The following is a 24,284-nucleotide window of genomic DNA, read 5'->3' as shown; positions in this document are numbered from 1 at the left end:
CAGCCCGCCCGCCGGCGGCGGAATCGACGACGTCTTCCCCTCGTGGCAGAAGAGCAACATCTAGGTCTGTCCCGTCACCTTCCCCGCCGACAGAGGAGGAGGCGGAGCAGGCATGGCCAAGCAGGAGGCGGCACCTCGTCAGCTGTCGAGTGAGTCGACGGCGCCGGCGCCCCAACGGGGACACGTCAGGCGTCGACCTCGCGTCTGAGACAAAGACGAGCGTCGTTTCCCCGCAACACGCCAACTCCAAGCGGACGGACAACGCCAGCACGCTCGCGAAGGACATGCTGGGTGTTAGCCTCGTACCTGAGACAACGGTGCAGTCCGTCCCTGACGCGACTTCGTCACCACCCGTCGATCAAGAGGTACCGTCTGTTTCCCGTTCCATGCCTTTTGAATTCAGCTGCGATCCACCGAGCAACCCCGCTTCAGTGGACACTTTCGTAAAAGCATGTCCAAACCCTCCGGGGTATCATATGCGGTCACCCTGGGACCGGCTGACGGCCGTCTCGACCTACGGGCCTCTGGGTTCCGAGGAAGATGACGAGCCCGACTCTGGTTGGGATTTCTCCGGACTCGATAACCCCAGTGCCATGCGGGACTTCATGACCGCATGTGACTACTACCTCTCCGATTGCTCCGATAGCAGACACAGCCTCGGCGACGAGGACTGTGGCCTAAGTCGCGAATGCTTCCACGTCGATCTAGAGGGTCTCGATGAAGGCAACCATCTTGGTATGCCGGAGGACGGTGATCCCCCTAGGCCTGCGCCTCGCGTTGACATCCTTCGGGAGCTAGCTATGGTCCCAGTCCCTGCGGGGGGTCAGGACGCACAGCTTGAGCAAATCCGCGAGGTACAGGCCAGGCTCGACGAGGAAGCAGGACAACTTGTGCAGCTTCGGCAAAATATCGGGCAGGAGTGGGTAGGTCGAGCACCGGCCGGAGAAGCGTGTCACCTGGCCTAGGACGTCCAGCACCGCATCGCCGATGATGCCAGGGCAAGGCTGCCTCCGACTTCCAGTGGGGTCGGCCAGAACCTGGCTGCAGCAGCGATACTACTCCGAGCGATGCCGGAACCATCCACCACCGAGGGGCGGCATATCCAGGGAGAGCTCAAGAATCTCCTGGAAGATGTCGCGGTCCGACGGGCCGAAAGCTCTGCCTCCCGAAGGCAGGGGTACCCCCGGAGCATCACGCTGCGACTTCCCGATTCATGTGGGAAGCCTCGGTCCACACCGGGCGCACGCGGAACACCGCGCCTGTGGCCCCGGGTCGTCTCGGCAACGAGCACCACCACCGCGATGGTCGAGCCCACCTCGACGAGAAGGTGCGCCGAGGCTACCACCCCAGGCGTGGGGGACGCTACGACAACGGGGAGGATCGGAGCCCCTCGCCCGAACCACCCGGTCCGCGGGCTTTCAGCCGGGCCATACGTCGGGCGCCGTTCCCGACCCGGTTCCGAACCCCGACTACCATCACCAAGTACTCGGGGGAGTCAAAGCCGGAGCTGTGGCTCGCGGACTACCGGCTGGCCTGCCAGCTGGGTGGCACGGACGATGACAACCTCATCATCTGCAACCTTCCCCTGTTCCTCTCTGACGCTGCCCGAGCCTGGCTGGAGCATCTGCCTCCTGCGCAGATCTCCAACTGGGACGACCTGGTCAAAGCCTTCGCCGGCAACTTCCAGGGCACATATGTGCGCCCTGGGAACTCCTGGGATCTCCGAAGTTGCCGCCAGCAGCCGAGAGAATCCCTCCGGGACTACATCCGGCGATTTTCGAAGCAGCGCACCGAGCTGCCCAACATAACCGACTCGGATGTCATCGGCGCGTTCCTCGCCGGCACCACTTGCCGCGACCTGGTGAGCAAGCTGGGTCGCAAGACTCCCACCAGGGCGAGCGAGCTGATGGACATCGCCACCAAGTTCGCCTCTGGGCAGGAGGCAGTCGAGGCCATCTTCCGGAAGGACAAGCAGCCTCAGGGGCGCCAGCCGGAAGACGTCCCCGAGGCGTCCGCTCAGCGCGGCGCGAGGAAGAAGGGCAAGAAGAAGTCGCAAGCGAAACGCGACGCTGCCGACGCAGACCTTATCGCCGCCACCGAGCACATGAACCCTCGGAAGCCTCCCGGAGGCGCCAACCTGTTCAACAAGATGCTCAAGGAGTCGTGCCCCTATCATCAGGGTCCCGTCAAGCACACCCTTGAGGAGTGCGTCATGCTTCGGCGCTACTTCCACAGGGCCAGGCCACCGACGGAAGGTGGTCGAGCCCACAACAACGACAAGAAGGAGGATCACAAGGCAGAGGAGTTCCCCGAGGTCCACGACTGCTTCATGATCTATGGTGGGCATGTGGCGAATGCCTCAGCTCGGCACCGCAAGCGAGAGCGCCGGGAGGTCTGCTCGGTAAAGGTGGCGGCGCCAGTCTACCTAGACTGGACTGACAAGCCCATCACCTTCGACCAGGGCGACCACCCCGACCGCGTGCCGAGCCCAGGGAAGTACCTGCTCGTTGTCGATCCCGTCATCGGCAACATCAGGCTTACCAAGGTCCTCATGGACGGAGGCAGCAGCCTCAACATCATCTACACCGAGACCCTCGGGCTCCTGCAGATCGATCTGTCCTCGATCCGGGCCGGCGCGGCGCCTTTTCACGGGATCATCCCTAGGAAACGTGTCCAACCCCTTGGGCAACTCGATCTGCCCGTCTGCTTCGGGACTCCCTCCAACTTCCGAAAGGAAACCCTCACATTCGAGGTGGTCGGGTTCCGAGGAACCTACCACGCAGTGCTGGGGAGGCCATGCTACGCCAAGTTCATGGTCGTCCCCAATTACACCTACCTCAAGCTCAAGATGTCGGGCCTCAACGGGGTCATCACCGTCGGCTCCACGTACCGACACACGTACGAATGCGACGTGGAGTGCATGGAGTACGCCGAGGCCCTCGCCGAATCCGAGGCCCTCATCGCCGACCTGGAGAGCCTCTCCAAGGAGGCGCCAGATGCGAAGCGCCACGCCGGCAACTTCGAGCCAGCTGAGACGGTCAAATCTGTCCCTCTCGACCCTAGCGACGACGCCTCCAAGCAGATACGGATCGGCTCCCAGCTCGACCCCAAATAGGAAGCAGTGCTCGTCGACTTTCTCCGCGCGAACGCCGAAGTTTTTGCGTGGAGTCCCTCGGACATGCCTGGCATACCGAGGGATGTCGCCGAGCACTCGCTGGATATCCGAGCTAGAGCCCGACCCGTGAAGCAGCCTCTGCGCCAATTCGACGAAGAAAAGCGCAGAGCCATAGGCGAGGAGATCCACAAGCTGATGGCCGCAGGGTTCATCAAAGAGGTATTCCATCCCGGATGGCTTGCCAACCCTGTGCTTGTGAGAAAGAAAGGAGGGAAATGGCGGATGTGTGTAGACTACACTGGTCTAAATAAAGCATGTTCGAAGGTTCCCTACCCTCTGCCTCGCATCGATCAAATCGTGGATTCCACTGCTGGGTGCGAAACCCTGTCTTTCCTCGATGCCTACTCAGGGTATCACCAAATCAGGATGAAAGAGTCCGTCCAGCTCGCGACTTCTTTCATCACACCCTTTGGCATGTACTCCTACGTTACTATGCCATTCGGTTTGAGGAATGCGGGTGCGACATACCAAAGGTGCATGAACCACGTGTTCGGAGAGCACATTGGTCGAACGGTCGAGGCTTACGTCGATGACATCGTAGTCAAGACAAGGAAAGCCTCCGACCTCCTCTCCGACCTTGAAACGACATTTCGGTGTCCCAAGGCGAAAGGCGTAAAACTCAATCCCGAGAAGTGTGTCTTCGGAGTCCCCCGAGGCATGCTCCTGGGGTTCATCGTCTCCGAGCGGGGCATCGAGGCCAACCCGGAGAAAATCGCGGCCATCACCAACATGGGCCCCATCAAGGACTTGAAAGGAGTACAGAGGGTCATGGGATGTCTTGCGGCCCTGAGCCGTTTCATCTCGCGCCTCAGCGAAAGAGGCCTGCCTCTGTACCGCCTCTTAAGGAAGACCGAGCGCTTCACTTGGACCCCCGAGGCCAAGGAAGCCCTCGGGAACCTAAAAGGGCTCCTTACCAGCGCGCCCATCTTGGTGCCCCCCGCTGCCGGAGAAGCCCTCTTGATCTACGTCGCCGCTACCACTCAGGTGGTCAGCACCACGATCGTGGTTGAGAGACGAGAAGAGGGGCATGCATTGCCCGTCCAGAGGCCGGTCTACTTCATCAGTGAAGTACTGCCCGAGACCAAAATCCGCTACCCGCAAATCCAGAAGCTACTATACGCGGTAATTCTGACGCGGTGAAAGTTGCGACACTACTTCGAGTCTCATCCGGTGACTGTGGTGTCATCCTTCCCCCTGGGGGAGATCATCCAGTGCCGAGAGGCCTCGGGTAGGATTGCAAAATGGGCGGTGGAGATCATGGGCGAGACAATCTCGTTCGCCCCTCGGAAGGCCATCAAGTCCCAAGTCTTGGCGGACTTTGTGGCTGAATGGGTCGACACCCAGCTTCCAGCGGCTCCGATCCAGCCGGAACTCTGGACCATGTTTTTTGACGGGTCGCTGATGAAAACAGGAGCGGGCGCGGGCCTGCTCTTCATCTCACCCCTCGGGAAGCACCTCCGCTACGTGCTGCACCTCCATTTCCCGGCGTCCAACAATGTGGCCGAGTACGAGGCTCTGGTTAACGGGTTGCGCATCGCCATCGAGCTAGGGGTCCGACGCCTCGACGCTCGTGGCGACTCGTAGCTTGTCATCGACCAAGTCATGAAGAACTCCCATTGTCGCGACCCGAAGATGGAAGCTTACTGCGATGAGGTTCGGCGCTTGGAGGACAAGTTCTACGGGTTCGAGCTCAACCACATCGCCCGACGATACAACAAGAATGCGGACGAGCTGGCTAAGATAGCCTCGGGGCGAACAACGGTTCCCCCGGACGTCTTCTCCCGAGACCTACATCAACCCTCAGTCAAGACCGACAACACGCCCGAGCCCGAGAAGGTCTCGGCCCTGCCCGAGGCACCCTCGGCTCCCGAGGGTGAGGCACTGCACGTCGAGGGAGAGCGGAATGGGGTCCCACCTAATCGAGACTGGCAGACCCCGTACCTGCAATATCTCCACCGAGGAGAGCTGCCCCTCGATCGAGCCGAAGCTCGGCGACTGGCGCGGCGCGCCAAGTCGTTCGTCTTGCTGGGGGACGGGAAGGAGCTCTACCACCACAGCCCCTCAGGCATCCTCCAGCGATGCATATCCATCGCCAAAAGTCAGGAGTTATTACAAGAAATACACTCGGGGGCTTGCGGTCACCACGCAGCACCTCGAGCCCTCGTTGGGAATGCCTTCTGACAGGGTTTCTACTGGCCAACCGCGGTGGCCGATGCCACTAGGATTGTACGCACCTGCCAAGGGTGTCAATTCTACGCGAAGCAGACCCACCTGCCCGCTTAGGCTCTGCATACATACCCATCACCTGGCCATTTGCTGTGTGGGGTCTGGACCTCGTCGGTCCCTTGCAGAAGGCACCCGGGGGCTACACGCACCTGCTGGTCGCCATCGACAAATTCTCCAAGTGGATCGAGGTCCGACCCCTAAACAGCATCAGGTCCGAACAGGCGGTGGCGTTCTTCACCAACATCATCCATCGCTTTGGGGTCCCGAACTCCATCATCAACGACAACGGCACCCAGTTCACTGGCAGAAAGCTCCTGGACTTCTGCGAAGATCACCACATCTGGGTGGACTGGGCCGCCGTAGCTCACCCCATGACGAATGGGCAAGTAGAGCGTGCCAATGGCATGATTCTGCAAGGGCTCAAGCCACGGATCTACAACGACCTCAACAAGTTCGACAGGCGATGGATGAAGGAACTCCCCTCGGTGGTCTGGAGTCTGAGGACAACGTCGAGCCGAGCCACGGGCTTCATGCCATTCTTTCTAGTCTATGGGGCCGAGGCCATCTTGCCCACAGACTTAGAATACGGTTCCCCGAGGACGAGGGCGTACGACGACCAAAGCAATCGAACCAACCGAGAAGACTCACTGGACTAGCTGGAAGAGGCTCGGGACGTGGCCTTACTACACTCGGCGCGGTATCAGCAGTCCCTGTGACGCTACCACGCCCGAGGGGTTCGGTCCCGAGACCTCCAGGTGGGCGACTTGGTGCTTCGGCTGCGACAAGACGCCCGAGGGCGTCACAAGCTCATGCCTCCCTGGGAAGGGCCATTCATCATCGCCAAGATTTTGAAGCCCGGAACATACAAGCTGGCCAACAGTCAAGGTGAGGTCTACAGCAACGCTTGGAACATCCGACAGCTACGTCGCTTCTACCCTTAAGATGTTTTCAAGTCGTTCATACACCTCGTTTACATACGCCAATAAAGTCTAACCATCAAGGAAGGGTCAGCCTTGCCTCGGCAAAGCCCGACCCTCCCTCGGGGGCTAGAAGGGGCGAACCCCCTCTGCGTCAAAATTTTCCTCGGAAAAAGTCTTTCTACCAGAACATCTTTTGTGCTTTTCGACTGCCTCGAAAGTGGGATCCTGAAAACGACGGAGTACACGTAAGCAGCCAAGGCTGACCGAGCCGAGGGACTCCTACGCCTCCGGGATACGGATACCTCACTCATCACCTTCTGCGATAAGTAACTCACGCTCGGATAAGCAATTCCGTTGACCGAACAAGTCTTAATGCTCGAAAACTTTTCTGCCGAAACGATTTTTCGTGCCTTCTCGACTATGTCGATAACAGAATCCTACGGACGAGTAAGAGCACACGTAAGCGGCAAGGCCGACCGAGCCGAGGGACTCCTAAGCCTCTGGGATACGGATACCTCACTCATCACCTTTCGCGAAAAGTAACTCTCGCTCGGACAAACAATTCTGTTACCGACAAATAAGTCCAGATACTCGAAATAGGGGGAAAAGAGACGCAGCTTTACAACACGACAACGATATGTTTGGGCCTCGGCGGCCACAAAAAACATATGCACACTACAAGATAAATTGTTCCTGCAGGGTCAGACATCAGTGGGGGAGCAGCAGCACCCTCGGCGTCGACTCCACCTTCGGCGGAATCCGACCCGGCCTCAGACGGCAACACGGTCGGAGGATCTCCACCTCGAAGGAACCTGTTGGCACCACGCCTGGGCCATTGTCGCCGGGGTCTCCTCCGGGAACCCGGCCCGAGCAGACGGCTCGACCGGCCGCTCCGTAGCCTCAGCTAGCTGTCCCCCGAGGACATCAGCCCGACTCGTGGCCTCGGCAATCCGATCCGGTGTCGGTCCCGCCAGTGGACGGCCCGGCCAGGCTCCGGCCGACGAAGCTTCTTTTCGAGCCATCTCTGCCTCTGTCCGTGCTAGCACCGCTGCCTCCGGCTCCGGCTCATCGTAGAGCGGCCGAGGGTTTCTTTAACTAAGCAAGAGCAGCCTCGGGCGGCAAGGCCGACCGAGCCGAGGGACTCCTACGCCTCCGGGATACGGATACCTCACTCGTCACCTTCGCACGAGGCAACTCACACTTGGTTAAGCGGTTCAGCTAGCCGACAGGCGAGTCCTAGTGCTCGAAATGAGGAAAAACACGGCTTCACGCCAAAATACATACATGTTCAGGCCCCGACAGCCACAATGAACAGACACCGGCACTCAAGGTGCCATTACAGACGGAACTCCGGTTCCACCCCTGCAGGTACGAACAACCCCCCACACCGGAGGGCCTGCGGGGCGACAAAACGTCGACAGGTGGCTCACCGCCGCCCGCTCCGATAGCAGCGACAATGACCTCCGCTCCAGGCGGCCAAACAGCAGCAGCGATGACCTCAGGGTAGACGCTGCTGCGACAAGGCCCTCACCCACGTCCCCACTCGAGGGGCGAGGACAAGCTACCAAGGCCGTGGAGTCGAAGGTCAGTCCGTAGGTGGCTCCGACTATCTCGTCGGTAGAGAAACCTCTTCCGGCTGCCTCGGTGGGAGGTGGCACCGGAAGCAGCGCCGAAGCCGCTCAGGCCGGAGAGCCAGACACGCGGCAGCTGCCAGCGCCACGAACGGCGAACGCCCTTCCCCCCGATCACTGAGGGAAGGAGCGGGCCGCTGCCCGCGCGGAGACAGGCCCCAACTCGGCACACTCCCCTCCCCAGCACTGATGATGAACATCCTTGAAGCTGAGGGAGGGGCGGAGGCCGCAGCCCGGCTCGCTTCTCCCCACCATCGAACTAGTGGTCACCTTCTTGGGTGACCACCAGCGAGGGGATGCAGCCGGGCTGTCTGATGAAAATCCTTGAAGCCGAGCGATGGATGAAAGGTACCAACTTCCGCGAAGTTGCGTTCCTCCAACGACGACAAGACGGAAGAACCGCGGGCGCTCCCCATCCGGGGGCTCGGAAGGTAGAAGGACGCGATGCATGAAGGGAGTGCGAAGACATGGTTGCTATCCAAGGGGGTCACCCTCCTTTTAAAGGCGACTCTCCCCACTTGCGTCCTCAGCCGTCGCGGACTGAGTCTTCACCAACACGCTCCAAGGTCCTCCCCCTACGACACGGGGGCTGGGTCCCACGCGTCACGCAAGCTGGCTCAGGACAGAAGGAGCCAAACCGCCGCGCGCGGTGGGCGTAACTGCCCAGCGGTTACAAGCACTCCTCCACTTTCGCCCAGACCAGCGGGTGAAAGGGCGGACCGCCATGCAGGCGGCAAACCACACTAAGGGGGCGCACCCTTTCGACTCCAACGCATCCAGCGTGGAGGCCCAGGCCCACACGTCATGTAACCGGCGCGCCGGTTACTACGTGCGAGAAGCTGCACCGCCACTTGCGCCAGTACCGTGCCTTCTCGACTGCGGAACCAGTACCGCGACTCGAGGCGACCCTGCGCATGACCCAACAGTGCCAACCGAGCACATCGATCACGGGTCAGTCAGCCGCGGGAGAAGGCGCGACGGTCAATATGGCCAAAAGTGGGCCGGCAGTAATGGCGGCGGCAGGCGGGTGGAAGCAGCAGTCAAGTCGTCTGCAGGCTCACGTCCCCTCCTGGGATAGCAAGAGAGCCCTCTCCCACGACGTGAAGACGATGCGCCCGTGTTCCGTTCCTCAAACGGCTCGCGCACGCACAACGGCTGCCCCGCGAACCACTCGTCTCGTCGCATTAACTCTGCGGCAGGACAGGCGACACCTTTGGCAGGCGAAGCAGGCGACGCTTCACCTCCGCCATAATGACCGCGTCAAAAAAGGTGCGCCACGTCATTCGATTTCGTATCCTTTTTCTCTTCCTCTTTCTCTCTCTTACTAAAGGGACCGGGAAAGGGGATACTCCGAAAGGGATCCTTCTCCGCAAAGGAAGCGGGCCCCCCTACTGATCAGAGGTTCGAAGGCTGGTCCCTCGGAAGGGTTCGACAGCCGCCTCAGAGCACTCGGGCCCCGAGCCCTCCTACTGATCAGAGGTTCGAAGGCTGGCCCCTCGGAAGGGTTCGACAGCCGCCTCAGAGCACTCAGGCTCCGCGCCCACTACTGGTCAGAGGTTCGAAGGCTGGCCCCTCGAAGGGGTTCGACAGCCGCCTCAAGCCACTCGGGCTCCGCGCCCACTACTGATCAGGGGTTCGTAGGCTGGCCCCCGAAGGGTTCGACAGACGCCTCAGAGCACGCAGAGCGAGGGATGACTCTGGGTACGTTCGATACACAACCAAGGCTCGGGCTACGCTCCCGAGGTACCCTAGGACATTTCCGAGACCAGCGGGAGTGATTTTATAACGGAATCCCATTAGAGGGAGGCATCGAGCCCTCGGACCCTATCAAACGGGACCGGGTCCGGCAAATCACCTGCAGGTACTTTTGGAGCGCGCCTCTGGGCCACTAGCTGACCCTTATCGAACGGGGCACGGGCGTCCACTCGGATCACCCGCTAGCAACTCACTGGAGACACCATGTTCGGCGCCCTCCGAGGGCAACATGGCGCTTTCCCCCCTCCTCCTTGCGGAAAGGCGACGCAGGGGCGTATGAAAAAAGCCGAGTCTGTCCTTGACCGTCCTCTTGCTCTGCGCGAAGGCTCGGGGGCTGCTCTCGCAAACCCGGCTCCGGCCGAACCGTTGACAGCGTCAACATACCAGCCCGAGAACTTGGAACCTGACTATGCACCCGGGCTACGACCAGTTCGCATGAGGGAACAACCAGACCGGCCGAAGCATCACGAAACGCGCTAAGACCTCAAAGGAGTCAAACCACTCCTCCGAGGCCTCGGGGGGCTACACGCGGCGGGTGCGCTCGCGCGCACCCACCGGAACGAAACACAACCGAGAAAGGCCGATCCCCTTGCAAAAAAGTGCGACAAAAGCCTCCAAGCGAGTGTCAACACTCCCTTCGAGGCTCGGAGGCTACTGTCAGGGACCATAATTAGGGGTACCCCCAAGACTCCTAATCTCAGCTGGTAACCCCCATCAGCACAAAGCTGCAAAGGCCTGATGGGCGTGATTAAGGTCAAGGCTCAGTCCACTCAAGGGACACGATCTCGCCTCGCCCGAGCCCAGCCTCGGGCAAAGGCAGCCGACCCCGGAGGATTCACGTCTCGCCCGAGGGCCCCCTCAAGCGACGGACACACCTTCGGCTCGCCCGAGGCCCAGTCTTCGCGGAGAAGCAACCTTGGCCAGATCGCCACGCCAACCGACCGTATCGCAGGAGCATTTAATGCAAGGATCGCCTGACCACTTATCCTGACGCGCGCTCTTCAGTCGACAGAGCCGAAGTGACCGCAGTCACTTCGCCGCTCCACTGACCGACCTGACAGGAAAACAGCGCCGCCTGCGCCGCTCCGACTGCTGTGCCACTCGACAGAGTGAGGCTGACAGCAGCTAAGTCCAGCCTCGGGCGCCATGGGAAGCTCCGCCTCGCCCGACCCCAGGGCTCGGACTCAACCTCGACCCCGGAAGACGGACTCCGCCTCGCCCGACCCCAGGGCTCGGACTCAGCCTCGACCTCGGAAGACGGACTCCACCTCGCCCGACCCCAGGGCTCGGACTCAGCCTCGACCTCGGAGGAGCCTCCGCCTCGCCCGACCTAGGGCTCGGACCGACCACGTCACAGGGGGGGGCCATCATTACCCTACTCCTAGCTAGCTCAGGCTACGGGGAACAAGACCGACGTCCCATCTGGCTCGCCCCGGTAAACAAGTAATGATGGCGGCTCTCAGCCCCTTACGGAAGCAAGGAGACGTCAGCAAGGATCCGACAGCCCCGACAGTTGTCCTTCCACAGTGCCCAAGTGCTCCTCCGACGGCCACGACATCACATGAACAGGGTGCCAAAACCTCTCCGACTGCCATGACGACATGTACTTAGGACTCTAGCTCCTATCTGCTAAACACGTTAGCACACTGCTACACCTCCCATTGTACACCTGGACCCTCTCCTTATGCCTATAAAAGGAAGGTCCAGGGCTCTCGTACGAGAGGGTTGGCCGCGCGGGAGAACGGGCTGCCGGACGGTCTCTCTCTCTCCCTCGCGGACGCTTGTAACCCCCCTACTGCAAGCGCACCCGACCTGGGCGCAGGACAACACGGAGGCCACGGGATTCCCCTTTTGTCTGTCTCTTCCCCCCTTCGTGCTCCGTCTCGCGCCGACCCATCTGGGTTGGGACACGCGGCGACAATTTATTCGTCGGTCCAGGGACCCCCCGGGATTGAAACGTCGACAATTATATTTGATATATATATAATGGTTGTATGAATATGCCAAACATAGAATAGAGTGGATTTGTTCTACTTCACTCTAGAACCAAATAGAGAAATAGAGCGGCTCTGTTTTAATTGCCAAACACAGAATACAGCCATTCCATACTCAGAATCTGGAACGGAACCATTCCGTCTAAGGGCTTGTTCGTTTCTATCGGATTGCACCCGGAATTGTTCCACCTAATCAAAGTTTATATAAATTAGAGAAACAATCCGGTTAGGAATCGTTCCGACCCACCAATCTGGTAGAAACGAACAAGGCCTAAATAGGCTCTGGAACCAAACAGTTGCATTGCATCTTGGCATCTAGCCAACCTGTACAATGGAGATGCTCCCTCGCTGTGTTCAGGCGGAGCCTGGCTGAGGGTGCCTTTTGCTGTTTTGCATGCCGTGAGCCAGCACGATCTATGAGAATGTTAACGACTTGCATAAGTTGGAACACACACGCACACAATATCTGGAGAATGCAGAGACGGAGAACAGAGTAGTTGAGATAGTACTTGGAAAGGAAGAAGAACTAGAGTCTAGAGTTCTGTTACAGCCTAAAAACCCTACGCGCCGCCGAACCCTTATTTAATAATCGGCTGGATTACTTTGTGCTGTTTAGCCACGCCGGCCCAAAGACCTTTGGGTTGCACTTCCTCAGCCTTTTGGCCCGACACGGCCCATCTCCTGCTGTTGCAGCCAAACCTTCTTTGTCATTTGCCGCACCGATGACTGCTTCCTCCGCTTCGCTGACAGAGAAGAGCAGGGACAAAACACGCGGTTACAGAATCAAGGGTGGAGCTTTGTCCACGCACCCAATCCCTTCCCAGGGGCGCTTGCACGCCACTTCGCTTGCTGTGGACAGAACACGTATCCGCGCACGGCGCACAGTTTGGAATTCTTGGCCGTCCCTCAAGCCGTGTGATGACAAGTCAGCCCTGAATTCAACCAGCAACATAGAAGAACCTAACGATATGATCTGGGAGGGAATGGCCCTGGTAAACTCAATGAACTGTTGCGAGTCAAAGTTACACGACAGGCACAGCAACATCCTACATAAATCTTCTTCTATGAATACATGACGGTACAACATTTCCGACTAACAATGCATTAGCCTCTCTAATCGGTCGCCCTATGTCACCTTTGCAAGAACTCGTTCCTCACGGTATTGCAGATCTCATCTGCCACTGCAGCGTTTTCACGCAGGAACTTCTCCGCTTCCACCTTGCCTGCCAGGAACTCGTTGTTGATCCAATACCCACACCCGTCTTTCAGGATCACTCCGACGGAGGAAGCCGTCTCCAGGATCTCCGACTCGTGGCAGATCCCCTTACCGAATGTGATGTCGATGCCGGCTTCCTTCTTCAGGTTCGCTGGAGCCAATTTGTTCTTGATGATCTGCACTGATATACCTACGCCGGTAGCCTGCACAATAAGCAGGGTACACTATTATCAGCGGACGTTTGACATGTTGACATCCTGTTTTTTAGGATTATAATCTGCCTAGATTATAATCTCAAACAAACAGGGCCATACGGATCTTTATGCAGGGTACATTATTATCAGCGTATGTTTGTCATCTTGTCATGAGGAGCTTTATGCAGGGCAGCATATGTTTGACGTGTTGTCATGAGGAGCTGGACGGCGTACCTCATCTTCACTATAGCGCAGTTCTCTCCTTGAAGTCCTCATTCTGACTGCAGCATAGAATCCTAGTGCATTACCACCGCAAGGCACCTCCTTGTAGATCCCAGGATTACTTGATGTCCTCTTTGTTCTAACCTACAAATATAAGCAACAGCTTAAGGTAGGGAATACTGTAGCTCAAGTGCTATGAGAAAAGCTGAAACTTCAGCAGGAACGGGAAGTGAGATCAGAGAACAGAGGTTTCAAGGGATTGAAAAAAAAACTACATAGGCTATCGATATCACAAATAATGGCATACCTGATTCACAAAAATAATAAGTGTTTCAGATCGACATAAAGTGTACTGAATTTTTCTAAGGGCCCGAGTCATCAAATGGGATTGGATGTCTCCACAATTTGTGTATATTTCACCTTCAATTTCACATTTGGGAATAAGTGCTGCCACCTGTCACAAGTACAATAAAAGCAAGGTAAACAAATGTAGCACGGCCTAAGCACACACAGATAAAGAAGCTGGTGAAGTTGGCATGAACTAATAAAGCAGCAGATATCTCAAAAATAGGACACAGCAGATGTATGCCCAGACAGAGCTAAATGCATCAGAACTCCTTAGAGTAAGCAAGAACTTTAGACAACACAGAAACATATACTGAAACCGATATGGGGAAGTAGCATACACTGTCCACAACAACAACAGCAACAGAACCACCAACAAGAGTGTTTACAATGCTTAGAGAATTTTCAGCAGAATCAGGTTGGGCTATCAAGAGCCTTTCACTGTCTACGCCAATAGATTCAGCAAATGAAGGGTTGAAGGCATTTTCTGCATCAATATAAGCACAATAACCTGCAAATATGCCAGTAAAAGTTCCAATCAGGTATGATTCCATTCAGTAATAAAAGTAAAGTGCAATACCTCCTCCATTCCAAAATGTATGATGTCTAAGTTTTGTCCTAAGTCAAACTTATCTACATTTCATCACATTAATAAAAAAAATGTATTAACACCTAACCAAATAAGTGCACTATCAAGACATATTTCACTAATTAAATTGACATCATAGGACAAAGCTAGAATACCAAATTTATGCACAAACAAAGATTATAAAAAATCAACATATTCATCATTCTTACTAACAACAGAGGTATGCTCACTGGCAATATTTACTAAATCTTTTAAATGAATATCATAAGATCTGGCGATTGGATATAATGGACTAATTGTAACGATGAAAGATCACCAAAAATACTAGATATTACAACCAAATATACCAAAAAATGGAAATGAAATACTTCAGGGGTGCAACAAACCACAAAAAAAAGGATTTTCTTTTTGGTGGTCAACAGGAATATGTCCAAGGATAAAAGAGGGATGGAGAAAATAAGGCCTTCATAAAAGACACGCAGACCTCCATTCTTTTGAGCTTCCTTAATAACATGAAGCGCGAGTGTTGTCTTCCCAGATGCTTCTTTCCCATATATCTCCACCATTCTACCCTGTTGAGCTACTTTAATCAGTAATCTGCCAAATATGGTCAAAGCACAGTAATAAAACATAAGTCCAGTCTATTGCCATGGATCAAATTTCTCAAGGAAATGTTGCTATTCAACATATGCAGTGACCAGAAAAAGAAAGATTGGAAGACATGGACACCTATGGTGGGAGCATTTCTAGGGAATATATTCTCTCAAAATGGAATTTTTAGGCAAGAGATGACCACAAATGTGTTCTTATGTGTATCTTTTGTAAGCAGAGATTTTGAAGGTGAAATGCACTTTAATGGATGTGAATTATAACTAAACTAGAATGCTTACCAATCACAAAACAAGGACATTCGCCACTCGATAAAGTAGTTCAGACCTTGATGGTGATTAGATTGACACGTAGAGTAGATAGGCACCAAAAGATGAAAACACATGGCCTACTTAATTTTGGATTTGCTAGTGTTGACAGGAACACGGAGGTACTTGTAAAAGTATGAACTTTTGTTTCTTGTGGGTAATATCAATAGGATATATAAAATCAAGTAAATATTCCAGGTATATAAAATAATAATAAAGTATATTATGTGAACAAATAAAATGGTATGAACACAATGCAACCTTCGGTAATCCTCCAACGCCGAGAGCGAGGTCAAGCTTAAGAGAACCAGTAGAGACTACAGATGCTTTCCTTGCACGGGAAAATCGCTCCAAACATAAATTAGAGTCTCTATCGAAGTCAATTGCGAGTTGAGAAACAGCAACATTAAGTGATGACTCCTTCTCAATAGCTTTTGTATCGTCAAGAGGGGGATCACTCTCATAGTCTAACTGCATATCAACTGGAAATTTGTACAGATTCCTGAGTAACATAGCAACTCATAAGGTAGCGTGAATACAGAATGCCAAGAATAACAACTGTATAACTTTGGGAACTACTTCAAAAGTTAGTTCTTGCAGGAACATTAAAGTTGGAATTTGCGAAAGGGCCTCTAGCCTAGTGGTTAAGGACTTCCGAGTAGCACCTCCAAGTCCTGGGTTCGATTCCCCTCGGGAGCGAATTTTCAGGCTTGGTTAAAAAAATCCCCTCGCTGTGCCCCATCCGCTCTCGGGTTACGATGTCTTGTGCGCCATCCTCCGGTTGGGCCGTTGCAGAGTGGACAGTTGACGCCGGCCTGTTAGTGATGGGGGGCCTGAGTTCGGAGATTTTCTCGGCCGGGACCATTGTTTTCGGTCTCTTCTTAATATAATACCGGGAAGGCGGTCCCCGGCCGAGTTTTTAAAGTTGGAATTTTCTATTGCAGAACACTGACAGTAAAAAGAGTAGCAAAAAAAGTATACCTATTGGGTAAATGGTTATACCTGTGGTTGATACCGAACGACCTTTGAACCAAAGCGAACAAAATGTGTCTCTTTTCCCATTCTAGCAAATGACATCACAGGGAAGAAAGATTATCAGCAATTTGCGCAGATCTCTTGAAATATGAGCAAGTAGGCATTGTGAACTCGATACTTCACTTATGAAGGTATTAAAGCCAGTGAGAACGAAACAGTAAAGCAGCACATACACCATTTGAAACCAAAAGCCACAGTTCTCCCCTAGTGGGAAAAGGCTGACGTGGGAATAGCACTATTGTACAGCATTACAGCCCATAATGCATATTTCTCCGAATCTCACTCTTCTATGTTTTAGTAGCTTGTGCACATGAGCAGGAGCCAGCAAAGCAGAACTTGTACGCTCATGGTCAAACCGTTGCAGATATCAGCTGTTTCAGCCAATCTAACCCAACAAAGGTCAAGGGCAGTTTAACAACATTAACTAGCAAAGAGGACTTACCAGTCCGACTGAAAATCCTCTATTGCAAAAGGAAGTTACAGTCCCTAGCACACGGCAACAAGCCACGAGCCCGCGATCGAGGGAGCGGCAGCGAGATACGCGGTCATCATACCTGAAGAGGGGAGCGGCGGAGAGGAGAGGTCGCGGACGCTGAGGGGCTACTGCAGTCCGTGCGCGAGAGCTGGGCGCCGGCTCGCCGGAGGAGAGCGGAGGAAGAGGAGAGGATCCCTCGCATGGCGGCGGGCGGGCAGCGGCGGAGCGGTGGGCCGCGCGCGCGCTCGAGTGGTGTGGTGGATGGGTGGGCCCACGTCACCGAGTCTTCTCTACGTAGCGAGGCATGCGTGGGTCGGTCCAATTCAGAATGGCGGGCCCGTGGCAAACCATGAACAGGCCAAAAGTGGCCCGTGCCCCCAATTCGTTTTTTCAGCGAATTCATGTTTGGTTCACTACCTCAGTTGCCACACTCTGCCTAACTTTTCTGCCTAAGGTTAGTTATTCAATTCAAACGACTAACCTTAGGCAAAGTGGGGCACATTTAGCCACAAACCAAACAGGCCCTATATCTCCCTATTCTATCATTTATCTCCTCAAACTCTAGAAAGACACCTAAACTCCTGAACTCTCAAATTTATTTAAATTATCTACATACCATGCATTGGAGACAAGACCTCGGGCTCAAAATGACAAAATCAATGTTTAGATGGTTTTTCAGATCAAGAATGCTAATGCAGTCCAAAGAAAATCCATTATTGACCATTGAACGTTATTTGAAAAGATTCGGAACATGCAAATGAGTAAAGGTGCGTGGAGCCAAATGTATTAGAGCATCTCTAAATGACTTTTTATTTTTGACTCTCTATTTGACTCTTTATTTGTCACTCTATAAAGATTAAACTCTAAATATAACATATCATTTCAACATACTCTCCAATATATAAGTTAGCTTGGCTAGCGAGATTTGCTAGACAAATTTGGCTAGTGAAGAAGTCAATTTAGAGAGCCGGATAGCTTGTCAAGTTAAATGGCTAGCCTGTTGGAGAGCTATTTTGTTATTAAGTAGCTAAAATTTAGCTTGACAAGCTATTTAGCTAGTCTTTTGGAGATGCTCTAAGGCTTCGGTTTCGATAAGGACTGGCTTCGGCAGGAGGTGTAGAAAGGGGGACTTCAGAGAAGAGGAGATAGAATAGGCATCTATGAAGAGAGAACATGTGTGGCAGGCATGAAAAGACATAATTGTTGTAACACCCGTCTGTTGGTCACTCGTTCTCAAATGCTATGAATCAAGAACAAGACAACACAATCGTTAAGGATTAAGGATCTTCGTCTTCCGAAACATTATCTCCTCATGGAGATAATACTCATCAGCCGAAGATCACGAAAGACAAGCATTCATTATTTAATATATGAATGGAAATGTGAAAGGATAAAGATGAAGACTGAATCTTCATTAATTTATTTGTATTTATGTTCCATAAAATATAAATGAATATTCACTAGTATTGATATTACATTGATACCTTCGGCTTGCTCGAAGGCGAGAATGCGGGAGTGATTACAACCCAACGTGAACAGTACGGTGTTACTGTTCATCTATTTATAGGCACGGGACGCAGCCCGAGCATAAGTACATTTATGTCCTCAACATTTACACATGACCGTAATACAAGTTATTAAGGGTTAAGTAGTCTTTTCCTCTTTCGATCATCATCATTACTCATCATCTTCATTACGAGCCGAAGTTGTCCATCTGGTGATAACTTCGGCGTTTTACTCTTATCCTCTTTGGACCTGTCTTCATATTGCGTGCCTTCGTCATAAGGGAGAAGCTTGTATCTTGAAGACGAGGTTTCCTGTAATAGCTTATACTGAAAACAAATAGTTAATTATGTTTTTGAGGACCTTCGGAAGGAGAAGGCCCCCAACACCGCCTACTACTGCAACGGCGGTATTTACTCCTGGCAGCCTTCTAGAACCATACATCATCTCTAAATATCAACACAGAGAATTTTGTGCGCACTTTTTTCTCACTAATGCACACCCGATAAGACTTTTCGGTCGGTCACCCATCCCAAGATTGCTCTAGGCCAAACACGCTTAACCCAGACGTTCTTTCGAGACATGCTTACGAAAAATAAGATGTACCTTGTTAGTATGAGTACTCTATTAATTCTATTAAGCCTTGGGCCAGGATATCACCATCCACTGGGCTAGGATATCACAGTCCACCCCCCTTAGAAGACTGGCGTCCTCGTCGATCAATCCTAAGCCAGGAACCTCCGCTCTTGGCCACGTCTATATGTCTAGTGTCGTCATATGTCATGCCATGTGACCACTTTGGGCCCACATGTGTCATGTGCCTTATACTCGAACCCATAGCCCACACACACCCGTGAAACTGCGAGGGTCGACTATGATGCCATTTGTAACACCTCATCCACTTCTGGACCGACGGTACTTACTTCTAGCAACCCTCTAGGACCATAGACCATCCCCACACACCAACATGAGTCTTTTGTGCACCCTTTGTCCTCACTCATGTGTGCCTAAGAAGACTTTCTGGTTGGTCACCCATCCTAAGATTGCTTTAGGCCAAGCACGCTTAACCCAATGTTCTTTCAAGACATGCTTCCAAAAAAATAAGATACACCTTGTTAGTATGAGTACTCTATTAATTCTATTAAGTCTTGGGCCAGGATATCACAATCCACCCCCCTAGAAGATCGACGTCCTCGTCGGTCAACCCCAAGCCTGGAACCTCCGCTCTTGGCCACATCTATATTTCTAATGTCGCCATATGTCAATGCCATGTGACTACTCCGGGCCCACATGTGTGGGGGACAGATATCCCCGGGTCCACCAGAAGGATAAAAGACCTCACGAAAGGCCCGTGGGCCCAATAATTCACGAGATCATCCCTTCGTGGGCCTGGGAAAGAACGCCTAGTGAAGTGGATCGACACAAGATCAGATCGACGCAAGCCCAGACGGCCCGACGAATTCGAGCGGTGATCACAACAGTGACCCGACCTTCCCGCGTAGGAGCCCCGTACATCGGAACCGAGCGAGGATGGGTCGGCTGAATTATAGGAAGATAGACTCAGTCAGTTCACTATTACTTAAGCACACGTTGTTATCATATCCACATGTAATGCCCCACGGTCGAGTATATAAGGCCTAGGGGACACCCCTTCAAAGACATCTACCTCATTTACTTAGCCACCCACACCGGCTCTCTACGTTTCCAATACTAGAGAACCTCCTTGTAACCCACCACATAAAGAGCTCACGCTAGGACGTAGGGTGTTACGCATCTCTGTCACACCCGGTTTCAGAAGGCAAACCGAATGCGAACTATGTACGTGCCAGGATCAGAATTCACGTACACAGCGATTACATAAATGAACATCATCGCACAGTGCTCGAATAATAACATAAAAGAGTATTAACTTATTACATCACAGAGTCATAGACATTCACATAGTCATCAACTTAACTGATAAATCAAAGTGCTAAGCGAAACGCAGTAAAGATAAGGCCTTCACAGGCAGCTGACTGGGGGTTCGCCGCCAACCCACACCTAGAACTCGTCGTAGTCTTGGAACTCCTGGAAGTCTCCTTCCACGGCCTCGTCTTCTCCTGAGCAGTGGTTGCAATGTGGACAACCTGGTGTTTTGTGGTAAAGCAAGGATGAGTACACATCAACGTACTCAGCAAATGCCCCGTTTGGCTGAAGTGGACTAGCTTTTATGTGGGGTTAGGCTCAAGCAGTTGCTTTTAGTGGTCAGGTATTTATTGTTAGTAGAAGCCAGATTTTATCATAAAACCCAAGTTATAATCCCAAAAAGTACCTCCTCGGAGAGGAAATACTAGAATACATAATTAAAGTCACCATCATTAACCATCGTCATTAAAGTTATCATCTGAGGTGTATCCGGAGTATCTCTAATCAAAGAGGATCCCAAGGCTGCTCTTAACCGTGAGCACGGCTGATATATCAGTTTCTAATCCTCTGCAGAGGTCGCACACTTTACCCATGAGTCGTGATTCCCTTTCTGCCCGGGGAGAGCTAATCCCCATTGATCACTTCCTAGGTGGTCCGGCAGGGTATCACTACATAGCTGTTACAAAGATTCCCTAGAGGTCATAGCTGCCCGTTAGGTTTCTCCAGTTTGATAAACACGTACCTCTCCCCGCAGGAGGGTGACTAACAAAAGCAAAATGAAAGAACCTCGGCACTCAGCCTCGGCAGAGCAAGCACTGTGCCTGGACCCCATTGACGGCACGACGACGAAGCAACTACACCTCTAGTTCTTCTAATTAATTAGCTAAGGGCATCTCATTTCACCCTCATGGTTGCACTGTTATCCCGGGTGGTCTCTCAACGAACAGGTCCTTACGGAGAGGTACTCGGGAAACAGCCCGAGTCCCCTTAAATGCCACAAGTATATCATCATATCCAGAATAAGACCATAGTATCATCATTGTATCTCATCATGTTCATTGATTAAAGTAAAGCGCTAGCATGAAGCTAACCATAGTAACCCGAAAGGTAAACAAGGATAAGGTAAATAGAAAGCTAGTCAATCCTTAGGTTTCAATTAAGTAGTGCGGGACAGTTAAATTATAAATAGATAGGACATAATGGGTCAGAGGACACTTGCCTTCACCAAGCTGCTGCTGCTTAGGGTCTTCTCCTGCAATTCCCTCAGACTCCACGAACGGCCCGATATCTACGCGAGTGCAAACATACATCCAACATTCTTGAAATGGCAGAAAACAGTACACCATACAACAATATAGATCAAATGAATATACACGCGACATAGAATTCACATCTATGACTACGCGAGAACGGAACTGAGACGACCGACGCTACGGTCGAGGGATATCACGTTTACACCAATCGGATATGAATTATAATATTTAATTCGGCTTAATTATATTGACAGACATTAATCGTATGCTAAGTAAAATCACTACTTAGTCCCGATTAATTTGCTACTCGAGTAACCGTTGTTTAGATATATATTTAATTAGCGCGAGCTATTCTAGGTGAGGCGAATTATTAACGTGCGTAGAACGCACGACTACGCGTGCGAACGGCACACGCAACGCGCGCGAACAGCACGCGACGATTTAATGCGCGGGCGGTGGCGAGCGACACGAACGCACACGGGGGGGGGGGGGGGGGGGGGTAGACAAGGGGTAGACGAGGGGTAGACGGGGGGTAGACGAACGTAGACGGAGTCCCGTCGACGCACTGCGCGTAAGCGAACTCGAGTGCGCGCACTAGCTGCGCGACGCGGCTGCGATAGCACGGCGAGGTGCTGCGCGCGCGCGATTTGACGTGCACGACACGGCTAACAACGAGCCCGAGGCGCGGCGATGGTGGACGAACGGACGGGGCGGGCTGCAGGGACACCGGCGGGGTTGGGCTCGGCGGTTCGGTCACCATAGCTAGCCACGGCGGCCACGGTCGATCGGGCATGGGGTGCTGGACGCGCGGCGGCTCGCTGATTTGGGCTGGGTTCGGCCGTGCTCGCAGCGCACCGGCGACCAGAGGCATGGGGACGAGCTGGGCATGTAGCGAGCGCGCAGCGACTCGGCTGCGACACGCAGGGGCGAGGTTCGCCGGCGAAGCGGGACGCGGCTGCTACGGCGCTAGACGTCAACGCGGCTGGGCGTGCTGCGAGCGGCCAGAGGAGGAGAGACGAGGGCGTCCGGGCCGGCTCAGCCGAGCCCCGGTCGCGGCGAGCGAACGGCGAGGAGGAGAGCGGTGGAGAGAGGAAAGGGAAAGGGAGAGAAGAAGAGGGCGAGCTCACCTCGGCGAGACACAGGCGACCTGCACGGCGACGGCGGCGCTCCGGGCAGGGCACGGCTCCGGCGGTGGTTCGCGGCGAGATCGTGGCGAGAAAGCTGGGCGACGAGAGGAAAAAACTGCGTAACTGGCGAAGAAAACTGCGCGTCGGGCGGTTTCTGGGAAGATAAACAGTGGCGCTGGCTTCCTGACGCGTGGGCCCTCCTGGGCGGCGGCGGCAGCAGGCGCGTTGGGCGCAGTTGCGTACGTGCAACGCGCGCTGCTGGGGGTGCGGCAGGCCGCGCTGGGCCGATTCTGCGCGCGCGGTCGAGCTGGGCTGGCGGGGGAGGCGCGGTGGGGGAGCTGGGCCGCGGCGCAAGCGGGCCCACGAGGGAGGGGAGGCTGGCGTGGGCCGAACGGGGGGAAAAGAGAGGGGGAGGGGGCGGCTGGGCCAGCCGAAATGGGCCAGGGAAGGGGGGCTCGGCCACTTTACCTTTTTCTTTTATTTCAGCAATTGTTTTTTCTTTTCTTTTTATTTACTCCATTTGATTCAAATCCAAATATGCCACAAATTCAAATTAGCACCCTCAAGCATATGCATCAAACAAAAGTGAAGTTTAGGGTTCAACATGATGCAACATTTCATACTCCCTTGGAGTTTAGCCTACTAGATTATAATTACAAATAAAAATAACCACTCTTCTTCTATAGAAAAGAGAAAGAGGAGATTGGGAAAGGTGTGAAGAGAGGAATAACACCTGAATTTGTGAATATGAGCAAAGAAATTTTATACCCCAAATTCAGGGTGTTACAATCTCAAAGCGGCCCGAACTTGTACACAATTGTCCACTGTCTCTCGTGCATCTAGCACGAACCATCGAGCTACAGTCGGTAACACCATCCTACTCCAAAAAGCACCTTGAGCAGAAACCCCGGGTGCGCGGTCGGACCCAAAACACTGACAGCTGGCGCGCCAGGTAGGGGGTGTGTCATCGATCCAAGCTAGCTCAATGGCTGTCACCTTCCAGCACAAGATCATCCTCTGCCCCGGGTCCGTGTTCTGCTTTGGAACTATCTCATCTGTAGCAGATGAGGAGGGAACTCTGCATCGCATCGCGGATCCACCGGAGAGAAAATCTTCCTCGAAGATCTCCGAGAAAATCGAGGCAAAGCAGGAAAAAGCGCAACCTCCAACGCTCCGAGAAAAGATCACCTTCAGCAAGCTAGGAGCCGAGGGTCCGTCAACCCGGAGAACTCCGCTGTCCACCTCTCCGACGGAAAAATGGACACGGATCACAAGGAGGAAAGAAGCGAATGAGGCCAAGGGTCGTCAAGCTGCTCTTTCTGTGCCTCCGTCCTCAAAGGAGGACAGAAAGAAGATCGTCGCGACAGCTGCTCCATTCTACCCCGACGTCCTCTTCATCGGGGGCAGAGTGGAATCGAATCCTATCTTCGACGATGAACCAACTGCACCAGGAGAAGAACCTCTTCATCGGGAGTCTCGTCGGCGGAGGAACCGACACGGAAATATTCGGCGACATCACGAGGCCGGAGAACGGGATCCGGCGCAGCCCGTATCGCGAGACAAGGTCTCAGAAGTGGGAGAAACTCTAGAGGAACAGGTCCTCAGAGAAAGAAGGAACTCTCGACGACGTGACTGTCGGCAGGCTCAAGAACAGGCCGAGCAGGAAACGAGGCAACGTCGAGAAAATCCACTCTTCGGACGCAACCTGAACCCCGACTTCGCCCAAGCCATGAACACGCCGAGTGAAGTCGGTGGAGTGTTGGCTCGGATAGTTGATGGCCTCCCCCGGACTCTCGACGCCG

At 53.6% G+C, this 24,284-nt stretch overlaps 1 protein-coding gene across 4 annotated transcripts; it reads right to left on the bottom strand.

Moving 5' to 3' along the window:
• Positions 1-12,662: 12,662 nt before the first annotated feature.
• On the bottom strand, positions 12,663-16,967 carry LOC100276540 (uncharacterized). 4 transcript variants are annotated; one of them, XM_035965784.1, is made up of 8 exons: positions 16,774-16,967; positions 16,166-16,247; positions 15,446-15,666; positions 14,752-14,839; positions 14,020-14,189; positions 13,641-13,787; positions 13,346-13,477; positions 12,663-13,120 (listed from the first exon to the last, which is right to left on the bottom strand). In XM_035965784.1, the coding sequence occupies exons 1-8, from the start codon at positions 16,894-16,896 to the stop codon at positions 12,833-12,835; spliced, it is 1,251 nt and encodes a 416-aa protein (XP_035821677.1). In that variant the 5' UTR covers positions 16,897-16,967; the 3' UTR covers positions 12,663-12,832. The 4 variants fall into 4 exon arrangements, with proteins under 4 accessions (XP_035821677.1, XP_035821678.1, XP_008672595.1 ...); XM_035965785.1 differs by having other exon boundaries at positions 15,446-15,686; positions 16,187-16,247; positions 16,774-16,852; NM_001371573.1 differs by having other exon boundaries at positions 12,676-13,120; positions 16,187-16,247; positions 16,774-16,957.
• Between the last annotated feature and the right edge of the window lie 7,317 nt (positions 16,968-24,284).

The sequence above is a fragment of the Zea mays genome, chromosome 3 (assembly GCF_902167145.1).
Source record: "Zea mays cultivar B73 chromosome 3, Zm-B73-REFERENCE-NAM-5.0, whole genome shotgun sequence".
NCBI classification, from domain to species: domain Eukaryota; kingdom Viridiplantae; phylum Streptophyta; class Magnoliopsida; order Poales; family Poaceae; genus Zea; species Zea mays.
The sequence above is the reverse complement of the archived record's forward strand: the minus strand, read 5'-3'. Positions and strand labels throughout refer to the sequence as shown.

Bases quoted from the DNA above. Each gene is read 5' to 3' on its own strand.
- LOC100276540 (XM_035965784.1), bottom strand. From the start codon at position 16,896: ATGCGAGGGATCCTCTCCTCTTCCTCCGCTCTCCTCCGGCGAGCCGGC. The intron at 13,788-14,019 runs GTATGCTACTTC...TACTTGTGACAG, and splicing joins CTGTTGTTGTTGTGGACAGT to GTGGCAGCACTTATTCCCAA. The intron at 13,478-13,640 runs GTATGCCATTAT...TTATATTTGTAG, and splicing joins TTATTATTTTTGTGAATCAG to GTTAGAACAAAGAGGACATC.